General features: G+C 43.8%; 1 protein-coding gene across 1 annotated transcript; it reads left to right on the top strand.

The window, feature by feature from the left end:
* The first annotated feature begins 11,255 nt into the window (after positions 1–11,255).
* LOC116409649 (olfactory receptor 6P1-like) lies at positions 11,256–15,656 on the top strand. The gene is made up of 2 exons (XM_031898377.1): positions 11,256–11,297; positions 14,853–15,656. The coding sequence occupies exons 1-2, from the start codon at positions 11,256–11,258 to the stop codon at positions 15,654–15,656; spliced, it is 846 nt and encodes a 281-aa protein (XP_031754237.1).
* Positions 15,657–16,334: the final 678 nt, after the last annotated feature.

Raw genomic sequence — 16,334 nt, 5'->3', positions numbered from 1 at the left:
CTGGATTTATATTGTGACATTATTTGGAAATCTTCTTATAATTATATTGGTAATAACAGTCTCAGCCCTGAGATCTCCCATGTACGCCCTTCTCTCCCAGCTGTCTCTGGCTGATGTTTTGCTCAGTACCAGTATTACTCCAAACTTCTTGCGGTTATTACTGAATGGAGGGGGCACAATATCTCCTACTGGTTGTATCACTCAGCTTTACCTCTATAGTGTTTCAGGAGCTTCAGAATTTTATCTCCTCACAGCCATGGCCTATGACCGATATCTGGCCATCTGCTCCCCACTTCATTATGTCTCCATTATGGGTTTCAGGCTTTGCCTCTATATGAGTCTTTGTTCTTGGGGCTTAGCCCTTATATTGTGTTTGCTTATGGACCTTCTGACATTTCATTTGGAGTTCTGTGGCCCATTTGTTATAGATCATTATTTCTGTGACTTTACCCCTCTTACTAAACTTTCCTGCACAGATTATAAAGCTGTGGAACTAACAGATATTATTTTGGCCATACCTTTTATGCTGCTCCCTTTTTACTTCATCATTTACACTTATGTTTCCATTGGCCTTGCCATTCTCAGGATCTCCTCTACTGAAGGAAGACACAAAGCCTTCTCCACTTGCAGCTCCCATTTAATAGTTGTGTGCACGTACTATGGGACTATGATAATAGTTTATATGGTACCATCCAAGGGCCATAACTTCAATATCAATAAAATACTATCCGTTCTATACACAGTAGGAACCCCATGTTTCAATCCCATAGTATACAGCCTGAGAAACAATGACATAAAAGTTGCTCTTTGGAAGCATATATCTCTTTTCAGACTCCATTTAATCAACAGAAAAGGGGATTAAACTTGCCCTGTTGAAATGTGTATTTAAACTGTTAGTGACACTTTTTCCCCCTTTTGGCCATACTCAACAAAAAGCACATTTGTTTGGCCACATATAATTACTTTTATATCCTAGATGCCTTCGTAAGTTTGTGTCACCTACAAACCCCTATACATTGTTTATGATGCTAACCCCCTAGTCATTAATTAACAAATTAGCAGAACCATGTGGCACCTCACTAAAACCTACCGCAAGTATTCCCTAAAGCAACCAAAGCAAAGACCAACATAACTTAGTTAGGAAAGCATTCATTTCTTTGGCTTTCTATGAAATGCTTTGGCAAAATCCAAATAGATCACATCCACTGCAATTCCCCACCCCAAACTCCTACTTCATCAAAGGAAGCAATTCAATTTGGTTGGTCTTGTGGTGGACTCATAATGTTTCCTCTGTATTTTGCTGGTAGAAAATATTTTTTATCTCTTGCCAAATTACCTCCAATGGTAACTTGCTTCTGACAAAAATGAACTACTAGTAGTGACTACTTGTCACGGCTACAACAATACTGATAATTGTCGCTATGTGTGTTTTTGCAGAGGCAATTCTCATTATTGTCTACCTGTAGCTCCATGCGTCTTCTCTATTAGAGTGTAAGCCCCACTGGGGCAGGGACTGGTGTATGGAGGAAGAAGAAAGGATTCTGGGTATGGTAGGTTATTCTGTGTAAAAAGTTAGAGCTCTGCAGACTTTACCACTTCAGTAGATTGTGTTTCGTGATACCAAAGTTATAAGAAAATGAGATTATATCTGACTGGGGTTGCCACTTCTTGGTCACATGTGAAATCAGTCTACTGTATGGCTTATTAGCATTTAATAGCAGTACTTAATGCTGGTGTAACTATATGAATATTTGCAAAATATCTCTGATTTGCAAGAGGTTAAACTCCTGATGGGAAAAATCCCTTGGATTGTACCAATATACTGATCAGGAGCACAACCCTTTCTTGGCACACTTCTGCAAAAGTTGCATTACACTCACTTTACTGGTTTGTGCTTAGTCCCCTAATTAGCCTTTGCAATAGTGAAAGATACTGGGAAACTGGCATTTAGCGCAGTACCTCCCCCTAGTGGACAGTGAGGAGAACACCTCAAGGGGATTTCCATTAGGAAATAATCACACACACTTTGCAGCAAGGATAACTTTATATAACGATTGAAAGAAAGCAATGAAAAACTATGGATAAATAATAATCCTGGCCTGGGGATCCTTTGCAGTCTATCCACTCCCGGCACAGTCTCTGTAGGTGCCCAGTCCACACTTGGATCCGGATAGGCAAAAACCCTTTTTCAGTTCAGTCCCTTCCCTTAAGTCCCCCCGGGTAGCGCTAACTGCCCCAGAGTACCTTCCCCAGGTAGCGCTAACTGCCCCAGAGTACCTTCCCCAGGTAGCGCTAACTGCCCCAGAGTACCTTCCCCAGGTAGCGCTACCTGCCCCAGAGTACCTTCCCCAGGTAGCGCTACCTGCCCCAGAGTACCTTCCCCAGGTAGCGCTACCTGCCCCAGAGTACCTTCCCCAGGTAGCGCTACCTGCCCCAGAGTACCTTCCCCAGGTAGCGCTAACTGCCCCAGAGTACCTTCCCCAGGTAGTGCTACCTGCCCCAGAATACCTTCCCCAGGTAGCGCTACCTGCCCCAGAGTACCTTCCCCAGGTAGCGCTACCTGCCCCAGAGTACCTTCCCCAGGTAGCTCTACCTGCCCCAGAGTACCTTCCCCAAGTAGCGCTACTTGCCCCAGAGTACCTTCCCCAGGTAGCGCTACCTGCCCCAGAGTACCTTCCCCAGGTAGCGCTACCTGCCCCAGAGTACCTTCCCCAGGTAGCGCTACCTGCCCCAGAGTACCTTCCCCAGGTAGCGCTACCTGCCCCAGAGTACCTTCCCCAGGTAGCTCTACCTGCCCCAGAGTACCTTCCCCAGGTAGTGCTACCTGCCCCAGAGTACCTTCCCCAGGTAGCGCTACCTGCCCCAGAGTACCTTCCCCAGGTAGCGCTACCTGCCCCAGAGTACCTTCCCCAGGTAGCGCTACCTTCCCCAGAATACATTCCCCAGGTAGCACTACCTGCCCCAGAGTACCTTCCCCAGGTAGCGCTACCTGCCCCAGAGTACCTTCCCCAGGTAGCGCTACCTGCCCCAGAGTACCTTCCCCAGGTAGCACTACCTGCCCCAGAGTACCTTCCCCTTTGGTAAGGTGGCTACTCCCACGTAGCAGGTACACCAGCAATACCTGCCCTCACCAGCAGGACACACACACAGACTCACACTGAGGAATTAGCAATCTCTCTCTCCCAACAGTGCAATGGGGCATCCAGCCAATTGGGTTTCTCCCCAGGGACGATGTCACAGACAGAGAAACAGGGGATCTAAGAGTTTTCTGATCCCCTACATACGTTTGTATGTTTTACTGTTTAATAGGTTCTAAATAAGTTATAAATAGCTTCTGACCGACCAGCTAACTTCTGTCTGAGAATCATAGCCAAACACTGAACAGAATCTGTGCCAGACCAGAGTTCTTAAAGGGGACCTGTCACCCACACAGAAAAAGCTGTATAATAAAAGGCCTTTAAAAATTAAACATGAAACCCAATTTCTTTTTTTTTAATTAAATCATCCATACCTGTTATAAATGCATTTAAAAATCCGAGCTGTCAATCATATATTGCCTGCCCCGCCTCTAGAGGCGGGGCAGGCAAAATATGATTGACAGCTCAGATTTTTAATTACAATTACTTTAATTTTCATTTTAGCATGTCCTAGATATCACTTAGATGGCAAATGCATACGATTTTGGGGGGATACAAAGCTTGCCTTAATAATACTGTACACAAAATGGTGGCTGCCTGCTGGCTGTGACTGTAAATTCCAAGACTGAAGGGGAAAAAAATGAAATAGTTTATATGGTATAAGTAATATTTATTTTGCCCAACTAATATGATAGAAAAAGATTTTGAATTATTTGTTATGGACACAGGTCCCCTTTAATGGACTTTCCCAAGTTCCCCCTTGTATGTTCTATCATTTGGTCTGGTCCCTCCTCCAGATCTAGCTCCACAGAAGAAGTAAGTGTGCTACTGCTCTGATCACCTCAAAAGTTTTACAGTTGATGTTTAAGGTTATTTATTTACTGCAGCAGCCTGTTTACCTCCAGCTATAGCAATGTCAGGCTTTTAGCAGTGCGTGTAGCACATTTTCCAACGTCTGTAAGGAACACAGGCAGAGCACATGTATGTAAAATGGCTGCTATGGATAAAACACTGGGGTCGTTTATTAAGTTCGAGTAGAGATTTTTCGCAAATGGTTATTTTGCGCATGTACAATTCTTCCTTTTTTGTAAATCACAGTGAAATCCAAATTGCGCACAGAAATTCCCAAATGATGTTGTCATTTGCGTAAACGAGGCCCTCTTTGGGGCCCATTCATAAAAGTACGACAGGTCAGATTACAAAAAATTTGTATTTTTTCTAAAGTTTACAACATTTGCGTATTTTCTACGATAATTTTATTAATTTGCGCATCTTCGTACTTTGCGACAATTTGTGCCTCAAAATCAGTATCGTGACTTTTTTTGGGTGCCATTGAGCCCTATGGGAGACTTTCCTTGGCCGGGTTGGAGCTGCAGAGTGCCATTGAGTCCTATGGGAGACTTTCCTTGGGCCGGGTTGCAGCAGCAGAGTGCCATTGAGCCCTATGGGAGACTTTCCTTGGGCCGGGTTGGAGCTGCAGAGTGCCATTGAGCCCTATGGGAGACTTTCCTTGGGCCGGGTTGGAGCTGCAGAGTGCCATTGAGCCCTATGGGAGACTTTCCTTGGGCCGGGTTGGAGCTGCAGAGTGCCATTGAGCCCTATGGGAGACTTTCCTTGGGCCGGGTTGGAGCTGCAGAGTGCCATTGAGCCCTATGGGAGACTTTCCTTGGGCCGGGTTGGAGCTGCAGAGTGCCATTGAGCCCTATGGGAGACTTTCCTTGGGCCGGGTTGGAGCTGCAGAGTGCCATTGAGCCCTATGGGAGACTTTCCTTGGGCCGGGTTGGAGCTGCAGAGTGCCATTGAGCCCTATGGGAGACTTTCCTTGGCCGGGTTGGAGCTGCAGAGTGCCATTGAGCCCTATGGGAGACTTTCCTTGGGCCAGGTTGGAGCTGCAGAGTGCCATTGAGCCCTATGGGAGACTTTCCTTGGGCCGGGATAGAGCTGCAGAGTGCCATTGAGCCCTATGGGAGACTTTCCTTGGGCCGGGTTGGAGCTGCAGAGTGCCATTGAGCCCTATGGGAGACTTTCCTTGTGCCGGGTTGGAGCTGCAGAGTGCCATTGAGCCCTATGGGAGACTTTCCTTGGGCCGGGTTGGAGCTGCAGAGTGCCATTGAGCCCTATGGGAGACTTTCCTTGGGCCGGGTTGGAGCTGCAGAGTGCCATTGAGCCCTATGGGAGACTTTCCTTGGGCCAGGTTGGAGCTGCAGAGTGCCATTGAGCCCTATGGGAGACTTTCCTTGGGCCGGGTTGGAGCTGCAGAGTGCCATTGAGCCCTATGGGAGACTTTCCTTGGGCCGGGTTGGAGCTGCAGAGTGCCATTGAGCCCTATGGGAGACTTTCCTTGGGCCGGGTTGGAGCTGCAGAGTGCCATTGAGCCCTATGGGAGACTTTCCTTGGGACGGGTTGGAGCTGCAGAGTGCCATTGAGCCCTATGGGAGACTTTCCTTGGGCCAGGTTGGAGCTGCAGAGTGCCATTGAGCCCTATGGGAGACTTTCCTTGGCCGGGTTGGAGCTGCAGAGTGCCATTGAGCCCTATGGGAGACTTTCCTTGGGACAGGTTGGAGCTGCAGAGTGCCATTGAGCCCTATGGGAGACTTTCCTTGGGACGGGTTGGAGCTGCAGAGTGCCATTGAGCCCTATGGGAGACTTTCCTTGGGCCGGGTTGGAGCTGCAGAGTGCCATTGAGCCCTATGGGAGACTTTCCTTGGGCCGGGTTGGAGCTGCAGAGTGCCATTGAGCCCTATGGGAGACTTTCCTTGGCCGGGTTGGAGCTGCAGAGTGCCATTGAGCCCTATGGGAGACTTTCCTTGGGACAGGTTGGAGCTGCAGAGTGCCATTGAGCCCTATGGGAGACTTTCCTTGGGACGGGTTGGAGCTGCAGAGTGCCATTGAGCCCTATGGGAGACTTTCCTTGGGCCGGGTTGGAGCTGCAGAGTGCCATTGAGCCCTATGGGAGACTTTCCTTGGGCCGGGTTGGAGCTGCAGAGTGCCATTGAGCCCTATGGGAGACTTTCCTTGGGCCGGGTTGGAGCTGCAGAGTGCCATTGAGCCCTATGGGAGACTTTCCTTGGGCCGGGTTGGAGCTGCAGAGTGCCATTGAGCCCTATGGGAGACTTTCCTTGGGCCGGGTTGGAGCTGCAGAGTGCCATTGAGCCCTATGGGAGACTTTCCTTGGGCCGGGTTGGAGCTGCAGAGTGCCATTGAGCCCTATGGGAGGCTTTCCTTGGGCCAGGTTGGAGCTGCAGAGTGCCATTGAGCCCTATGGGAGACTTTCCTTGGGCCGGGTTGGAGCTGCAGAGTGCCATTGAGCCCTATGGGAGACTTTCCTTGGGCCGGGTTGGAGCTGCAGAGTGCCATTGAGCCCTATGGGAGACTTTCCTTGGGCCGGGTTGGAGCTGCAGAGTGCCATTGAGCCCTATGGGAGGCTTTCCTTGGGCCAGGTTGGAGCTGCAGAGTGCCATTGAGCCCTATGGGAGACTTTCCTTGGGCTGGGTTGGAGCTGCAGAGTGCCATTGAGCCCTATGGGAGGCTTTCCTTGGGCCAGGTTGGAGCTGCAGAGTGCCATTGAGCCCTATGGGAGGCTTTCCTTGGGCCAGGTTGGAGCTGCAGAGTGCCATTGAGCCCTATGGGAGGCTTTCCTTGGGCCAGGTTGGAGCTGCAGAGTGCCATTGAGCCCTATGGGAGACTTTCCTTGGGCCGGGTTGGAGCTGCAGAGTGCCATTGAGCCCTATGGGAGACTTTCCTTGGGCCAGGTTGGAGCTGCAGAGTGCCATTGAGCCCTATGGGAGACTTTCCTTGGGCTGGGTTGGAGCTGCAGAGTGCCATTGAGCCCTATGGGAGACTTTCCTTGGGCCGGGTTGGAGCTGCAGAGTGCCATTGAGCCCTATGTAGTTACATAGTTACATAGGGTTGAAAAAAGACCAGTGTCTATCAAGTTCAACCCATCCAAGTAAACCCAGCACACACAACGCACACCTACCAATCTATACACTCACATACATAAACTATAAATATGGGAGGCTTCCAAAATCCTGCACTGAAGGATCAAAGTCAGAAAGTTTTTGCACCACTTATGATCGTTTGGATACAAAAATTTCGTAACTTTTGGATCTTACCACAATATTTTTGTCGAGGCACGACAAAAATTTTGCAAAATTAACACACAGAAATTTTTTTATTTAATGCGAATTTTCGCAAATCATACTTGTAATTCGTACTTTAATGAATCTGGCCCTTTGTGTGTTTATTGTGCGTTTACATAGCGCCAATTTTCACTTTGCGAATATAATTCTGCAATTTGCTAAATCAGTCTAAAGTTGTGGTTAATTCGGTCGCAGAGTGTCCACATAAATATTCACAATTTGCGAATATACCGTATTAAAAAAGCTTTTGCATTAAGAATAAACGTTTTGCAATTATGTTTGTACATTAAATGCGCCAGCCTTATCCGGCTTTATAAATCTAAAAACGAGCGGGGCAAATGCGCTCCCTGTGTGAATAATTCTGCATTCTACATTTTATAAATGAGCCCCTGTCTGATTTAATCCTCACACTGTCACCTGATCATTGTGATCTGCCCATCTGCCATTGTTGTAATGTGTCATGTATTTCAGTTTTGCTGCGTTTCCTTCCATTTTTATAAAACCTGTAATATGTTAAAGGCACAGTAACACTAAAAAGTCATAAATCCATTCTACCCTCCCCCAATAACACTTCTACCCAGGGCAAAGTTAATTGTTTTTAATGTTTTATACATAAATAATGCCATAAAACCCCTCGGTTGTGTACAGCTCAGTGCCACCACCTAGTGGCAGTGAGGAGCTCACCTCAGGGTATATCTGTAGTAATAAGTCAAATTAAATGGAATTATGTGTTCTTCTTAAAGACATTTCGCCAGTCATCCAACTGGCTTTCTCAATTCAGAATGCGAGTTGGGTGAATGTCGAAACATCTTTAAAAAAAACCACACAATTCCAGTTAATTTGACTTATTACAACATATATACCCTGACCTGGATGAACGAGAACCTTCACAAACACCCCTCAGGGGAATTCCACTAGGAAAATAAATCACACCCAGTTTTGCAGCAAAGAACTTTATATAAAAGATGAAATAAGCAATAGTTGTTAAATGCAACACAGTTTAAACCCTGCACTGGGGAGCCCATGTGGTATATTAACCCCTAACGCAGTCTCTCAAAGTGTCACAGTTCCACACTCCACTCTGGATGGACAAATGCAGATTTGCTCAGTTCAGTCCCTTCCCCAAGAGCTCTTTAGATCCCCCACGTAGCACTACCTGTCTTGTCTCCAGCATAAGCTCCCATCATCTTGTCATTTTGTGTTACTCATTTCCAATGAACTCCCTCTGCTGGCTGTTTGCTGTATATGCAGGTATCCATTTCAGCGTAATCTCTGACCCTTTGGGACCACCATACTTCTGATTTGTAACCTATATACATGGAGTCCAGACTCCATTTAGTAGCCCATGCTGTGGAAGAAGCACACCACATCCATCTTCTCCCCCATGGTAGCATCGCTGGTAACCATTATGGACATACACCTGCACTAAGTCACCACTAAAGCTGCCAGCACCTCAGAGATACTGGTGTATATAATTTCTGCCAGCATTTGTATCTATGTTGCAGTTGTTATTCAGTGCAGTTGTTTCTGTGTGTTTATTGCAATTCACTCTTTGAATTTCATTCTATTTCTTTTGGTTTCACCTTTTTCCACAATCATCCATTAAAGTTCAACAGATTTCACCCTTTGTCTCTTTATTGGAGTGTGGGAAGGTTTAGCTGTATGCCAACCTATACACTACCTCAGGGTAACACATGGTGAGGGCAGAACACTACCTGCCCCAAAGTACCTCTCCCTTTGGATAGGCAGTTGCTCCCACATAGCAGGCTCATGAGAAACACCTGTCCTGACACAGGGGACACACCAGGATGGTAACAGGCACCCACAGGCTGTTGAACAAGATGCAGACCACTCTTTCCCTCTAGGCTGGAGCTCAAAGCTGTGACTGTCCCAAGCTGAGCACTCTGCAGCTCTCTCTCTCTCTGGATCTGTCTCTCTCTGGCTGGCACTGCAGCAGGGGTTCCTTTATAACCCACTGGCCCAACCAATGGTTTTGACACCATGATATCACAAACGAAAAACAGAGGGAAGAGTCATCTGATCCCCTACATAAAGTTACGGTGTCTACACCTGATGTGTTGAAGTCCTCTTGGCTTGCAGTCACTCACCCTATGCTGTCTGATTGTGTAGACCAGATGGTTACGTGGGTTGGTGCAACAGAATGGCAGATCTATATAAAACCTACCTAACTGCTAGTTGTTTCAGAGAAAGGCAAGACCTTCAGAAGTCTCTCCAGTTTGCATCAAAGGGGAGAAAATTCCTTCCTGACTCCAAGATGGCAATCGGACCAGTCCCTGGATCAACTTGTACTGCTCTATCTCCCATAACCTTGTATTCCCTCACTTGCTAACAACCCATTCTTGAAGCTAATGTACAGTATCTTCTTATACAACTGATTCAAAGATGGCACCTCCTTTCTTCTAATTGGAGTGGGTGCCCTTGTGTCTTCTTGAAGGAGCTACTGGTAAATAAAGCATTACAGAATTTATTATTTGATCCCCTTATATTTTCAAATACAGTTTTATCTCCCCTTAAGTGCCTCTTCCCTAGCATAAACAATCTTGGCCAGCTTTTTGTCATACGTAGGGAACTGGTAAATTTTACCTTTTCTAACTCTGGGTTCCCTAGTATTTGGACAGCTATGAAGGGTCCTTAATGTAATGGGAAGTATGTCCCTGTTCCTGGGTCATAGCATGACCTTTTGCAGTTCCACAGTTTGGCCATAAGGTGGCACTGTGATATAAAAGGCTGCACAGCCATGAGGCTGAAGGCCATTTTGTGAAGTCTCTGCCTGAGTAAGTAGGCAGAGAGAGACTGTGGAATCTGGGAATAGGTAGGTCCAGATAGAATAGTCAGCTCCTGTTATAGGTCATACTTGGTGTGATAGACAGGCAGGGCTATTTAGTGAGCAGTTTCTGGCTCCGACAAGGATTTGCAGAGGGATTATAATCCCGAGTATAACACTGCCCAGAGTAGGGTTAACAGTGTACAGACCTAGGGTTAGATAGTGATCACCCAGGTTCCACTGGAAGCATATACCTGAAAGCTGGGAGTTAACCCATTGTGCCCTGTGGGGAGAGAGTCGTTGTGACCATTTGGTGTAAGTACTGCCTATTCTGTGAGATGCTACTACCGACCTATTCTGTGCTGTAATTACTCCTAAGTGGCTGTGTAAATAAACAGTTCATGGTTTCAAGGTTAAGAACCACTGGCGCCCATTTATTGAGAGATACAACACATATCTACCTGGCCTCCATATCAAGCAAGAGTTCAACCCTGAAGGATACAGTCTCATCCTGGGTAAAATAAGGTGTGGTTTGTGGTAATAGAAGGGCTAATTTACCATAAGCTTACACATAACTAAGACTTTCCATTCCCTTTGACAGCTTAGTTGCCTATTCTAGATTGGGCCTTACCAGCGCTCTGTAAAGTGGAAGAATAACCCCCTCCCCCCGTGAAACTTTGCCCCTAAAAACCCCATTTGCCCTTGCCCCTGCTGCCTGGCATTGCTTGCTACAGCCAAGTTTATTATGTATAAGGACTCCAAGGTCCTTCTCCCTTATGGATTTGCCTAGTGCAGTCCCATTAAAGAAGAAGGAAACAAACCAATCAAGTGTGTGGGATCCCTGGGTGACACAATCTACCAAATAACTAATAAAAGACAGACTTTGGCATGTGAAAGAACATAGGCACAATTTGGCAACTTTATCACTTCACATTAACCCTTTAACTGACAATGACATGAGGGGCACATCATTGCAGAAAAAGGCTTTAACTACCATCGGCGTGCCCCGCATGTTATTTGGCAGATAAAGATTCTCTCTACAGAAGTGGCATGTGCTGTCATGTCGGTCCTGTGACACGATCATCGCAGAACCGAACTCCAAGCAGCAGACGCGATCACATCACGTCTGCTGCTTGTTCCTGCTTCCTCCTTCCCCCTCAGCACTGGCCCACTGAGTTCCTGCCAGGACTGATGAATGGAGGATGGAACCAAGTGATCCCTGCTTCAGGACAGGTAAGGGTGTTTTTTTTTTTTTTTGCATTTACACACTCTTACATACATTTACACACACATACAGCACAAAATTTAGCAGTTTTTTTTTGCACACTTGTATACACTCAAATACACACTAACACACTGTTACACAACTTTTACATATGTACACATGTATACACAAACACTTTTTTTATTTTACCACTTTGTTTTTCAGCTTTTTATTTTGACAGAGTGACTATTGGATCAGATATTCTGACCACTAATTACACTGTTGTGTGACTTAATTTGTTGCTTCACTGATTTGCAGAATTTTTGTGGTTTTATTGCATTTTTTAATCCCTGTATTAGTGTTCCTGATCTGTTTTTAGCATAGCTTTGCCACGTGTAACTTTGGTGTACAATAATAACTTTACCTATTTTGAATTAATCAGGATGTGTACTTTCCAAAAATATATGGTTTTCTGGGGGTCTCTGTATAGTTAGGGGGTGTTATGGAACATAATACATCAGGGGGCTCTGTGTGCAAAAGCTGAGTTGGCAGGTGAGAAATCCATATGCGCTATTTTTATTTTGGGGTCAGTACATACCACAGACTTTGGTATATCTCTGCATATTGGGCATCAAACTGTTCAGTAGACCTTAGGTGTTCCTATTTGGGGTGATTTGCCTTTGTACACAAGAAATTGTGTGAGATAAATGCAGCAAATTGCAATATTTTTATGAGATTTTCTGAAATGTCATAAAAATCGCCAAGCTTTGGAAAGCTTTACAGCTTGGTACTTTGGAGTAAAGAGAAATGTGTACCCATTATAGATTTGGGGGGATGTGTACTTTCCAAAAATATATGGCTTTCTGGGGTGAGTGTACTTTTTTGTAGCTTTATCTCACATGAAGGATGTAAATGTGTTGATTTTGCTGGATTATATGGGGGTATGTTCAATTTGGGGCCCCTCTACATGCCACATACTTAGATAAACATATAAATATTGGGCATCAAACTGTTCAGTGGACCCCTGGGGTTCATATTTAGGGTGCTTTATCTTGGTACCTAATGCTATGTGAGAGATAAGATGCTGCAAAGTGGAAGCTTTGAGGGGCTTTTTGGAAATTTTATCAAAATTGCTAACTTTAAAAAAGCTTTGCGGCTTGGTACTTTGGAGTCGAAAGACACGGGTACCCATTTTAGATTCGGGGGAATGTGTACTTTCCAAAAATATATGGCTTTCTGGGGTGAGCATACTTTTTACTAGCTTTATCCCACATATAATGATGTAAAGGTGTTGATTTAGCAGGAGCTGAAATGACAGAAATGATAGATCATATGGGGGTATGTTCCCATTGGGGCCCCTACATGCCACATACTTAGCTAAACCTATACATATTGGGCATCAAACTGTTCAGTAGACCCCTGGCATTCATATTTAGGGCATTTTATTTGGTTACTTTATGGCCTGTAGGAGATAAGATACTATAGACTGGAAGCTTTGAAGCGATTTTTTAAAAATTTCACAAATTTTGATAAAAACCAATAACTTTAGGAAAGCATTGTGACTTGATAGTTTGGAGCAGACAGACAGTTGTGCCTATTATGGATTCCCCAGAATCTGTTCTTTTAAAAAATGTACAATTGTCTGGGATAAACCTTCTGTTAGTGGAATTTTTGGCCTTGAAATCTAAAGTATGCAGCTTTCTGGAGCAGTGCTTTGGGAATTTGGTAGTGTCCTGCTGGGAGCTTGTGACCTATACAAGTGAGAAATCTCCATAAAACTATATATATTTGGTATTGGCACGTTCAGGAGACATGGGACTTTCCAAATCAGTTGTATTTTCATGAATAAAATAATTTTTGTTTCTGGTATATATGGAAAATTTGATTTTTTTTTTCATTTTTAGACATTTAGAAGCCTATATCTTGTTACAGAATTGGAATTACACAAAAACCATATTTTGAAAGCTTAGGTTGTCCTGAAAAAAACAATATATTGTTTTCCTGGGTAAACTAAAAGTCCCCCCGAGGAAAGGCCCCTAAAGTGAAACAGTGCAAAATGTTCAAAAACTGTCTGGCAATACAAGTTCCGCTTTGACCAAAACGGCTGGCAGTAAAAAGGTTAAAGGGGATGTTCACGTTTGAGTTACCTTTAAGTATGATGTAGAGAGTAATATACTGGGATAAAATTCTGGGATAATATACGTTTGCTCTTATTTATTTATTTGTAGCTTTTTAATCATTAACGTTTTTGTTCAGCAGCTCTCCAGTTTGGAGTTTTAGCAGTTATCTGGTTGCTAGGGTCCAAATTACTAAAGCAACCAGGTAGTAATTTTAATAAGAGACTGGTATATGAATAGAAGAGGGCCTGAATAGAAAATTAAGTTAAAGTAACAATAACAATAAAACTGTAGCCTCATGCAACAATAGTTTTCTGGCTGCTGTGTTTCTTTTGATAGAGGACTCAGAGCAGCGTTTCTGTGAGTGCTTATGGCTGTATTTACATAGACCTTTCTGATAACGTTTACTTAGTTTGTACCTTTCCTTCTCCTTTTATGATAACTGTACCAGCCAGGTTTTAGTAAATGGCTTTATAACCATATGGTGTCAAATAAAAATCTAAATATTTAGTACTTTTGGTAGAATATGGGTGCAAAAATATCTTTTGTCATTTTCTGTAAAAAGAAATTGCCTTTCATAATGAACTTCTGGTTGTGCCCCAGGGAGCTCCCTGTGAGTGTCTGTGTTATACACGGCCCAGGGGATAGTTACAAAATGGCTGTTATGTTCCTTTCCAAAGGTATAAAAACCCCATCTCTGTAATGCCAAATGGCTTCCCTTATCCATGCAGTATAGAGTTATGGCTGCTCTTTGCTCAATGGCACTGCTCACCCTACAGGATTCTTTCCTTTCCCATTTGCAGTTTCCAACAAGCCTCTAAGCCAACTTACAAAAAATATTGTATTACTCACTGCTATTTCTTTCTATTTTCTATGCTTTTTGAAGTGGGCAGGTGTGACATTTCCCATTTGTACTAAGCTTTGTGCATCTTTGGATTAAAAGTCACTGCTCTGTGGCACAGAACACACTAAAATCCAGGCAGTGACTTGAATAAAAAAACAGTGTTGAGGGGCTGATTCCTAGCTGTGGGGGGGAGAGTGATGCCCGGCTAACAGATAGCATTACATATATTTCAGGCTGGGGAGAGAGTCCTTGTTCAAATCATACAAAAAGGTAATTTTGAGCTGAACCTGCTTCTTTCAAACGAGGCATCAATTGAGTAGATTGGGAAATGCTGGGAGCTTTAGTTCTACATCAGAAAAAGCACAAATGTTGGACTCTATCTGCATTACAGTATATCTTCTAACTTCTCTGTTGTACGGTTCCAGGCAATGCATAAGGTGAATCAGACATCAGGTATATCTTTCCTTCTCTTGGGATTTCAGAACTCTCAGATAATCAATGAGTTTCTCTTTGTTCCGTTTCTCTGGATTTATATTTTGACATTATTTGGGAATCATCTTATAATTATATTGGTAATAACAGTCTCAGCCCTGAGATCTCCCATGTACGCCCTTCTCTCCCAGCTGTCTCTGGCTGATGTTTTGCTCAGTACCAGTATTACTCCAAATTTCTTGCGGTTATTACTGAATGGAGGGGGCACAATATCTGCTACTGGTTGTATCACACAGTTTTACTTCTATTGTGTTTCAGGAACGTCAGAATTTTATCTCCTCACAGCCATGGCCTATGACCGATATCTGGCCATCTGCTCCCCACTTCATTATGCCTCCATTATGGGTTTCAGGCTTTGCCTCTATATGAGTCTTTGTTCTTGGGGCTTAGCGCTTATATTGAGTTTGGTTATGAACCTTCTGACATTTAATTTGCAGTTCTGTGGCCCATTTGTTATAGATCATTATTTCTGTGACTTTACCCCTATTATTAAACTCTCCTGCACAGATTATAAAGCCGTGGAACTAACAGATATGATTTTGGCCATACCTTTTATGTTGCTCCCTTTTTGTTTAATTATTTTTTCTTACGTTGCCATTGGCCTTGCCATTCTCAGGATCTCCTCTACTGAAGGAAGACACAAAGCCTTCTCCACTTGCAGCTCCCATTTAATAGTTGTGTGCATGTACTATGGGACTCTGATAACAGTTTATATGGTACCATCCAAGGGCCATAACTTCAATATCAATAAAATACTGTCCCTTCTATACACAGTTGGAACCCCATGTTTCAATCCCATAGTATACAGCCTGAGAAACAAAGAGATTAAAGTTGCTCTTTGGAAGCATATATCAAATAGAATCTCGTTTCACACTCCATTTAATCAACAGAAATATATCAAACATTATAGTCATTGTTCTACTATATTTATTTAGATTTATATTTTTATATAAACAGTTTCAAGCTCTGAGATTTCCCTTCTAGGCCCTTCTACAACATCTATCATTCTATCATAGATTTTTCTCAATACTAGTGTTACTCAATCTACAGTATGTTGTGGTATAATATTTAATGTAGAATGTCACAAAATTTTCGGATCCAAACGATCGTAAACGGCGCAAAAACCTTTCTGGCATTGAAACCTTCAATGCATGATTTTGGAAGCCTCCAATAGTACTCAATGGCACTGTACCACTCCAACCTGGCCAAAAGAAGTCAAGATACCAAAGCTTGAATGAGTTCCGAAATGTTTGTAGTCATTGCGAAAAATATGACTTTTTCATGGAAGTTAATGAAAACCACAAAACTTTGTGGATTTTTAATGAGAATATCATGGACATAACAAAGTTCTTTAACCCTTTTACTGCCAGCCATTTTGGTCAAAGCGAAATGTGTATTGCCAGACAGTTCTTGAACATTTTGCAATCTTTCAATTTAGGAGCCTTTCCTTTGGGGGGGGGAGACTTTTAGTTTACCTAGGAAAACTTTATATTGTATTTTTCAGGACAACCTAAGCTTTCAAAATATGGTAGAATTTTTGTGTAAGTCCAATTCTGTAACAAGAAATTGGCTTCGAAAATACAACTGATTTGGAAAGTACCATGTCTTCTGAA

Source organism: Xenopus tropicalis, chromosome 3 (assembly GCF_000004195.4).
Source record: "Xenopus tropicalis strain Nigerian chromosome 3, UCB_Xtro_10.0, whole genome shotgun sequence".
Lineage (NCBI taxonomy): Eukaryota > Metazoa > Chordata > Amphibia > Anura > Pipidae > Xenopus > Xenopus tropicalis.
This window is presented reverse-complemented; position numbering and strand designations above follow the sequence as displayed.

What these genes read in the sequence shown, in the direction of transcription:
- LOC116409649 (XM_031898377.1), top strand. Translation starts at nt 11,256, where the DNA reads ATGAATGGAGGATGGAACCAAGTGATCCCTGCTTCAGGACAG. An exon ending in TGATCCCTGCTTCAGGACAG is followed by an intron (nt 11,298 to 14,852) that starts GTAAGGGTGTTT and finishes CTTCTCTCCCAG; the next exon opens with CTGTCTCTGGCTGATGTTTT.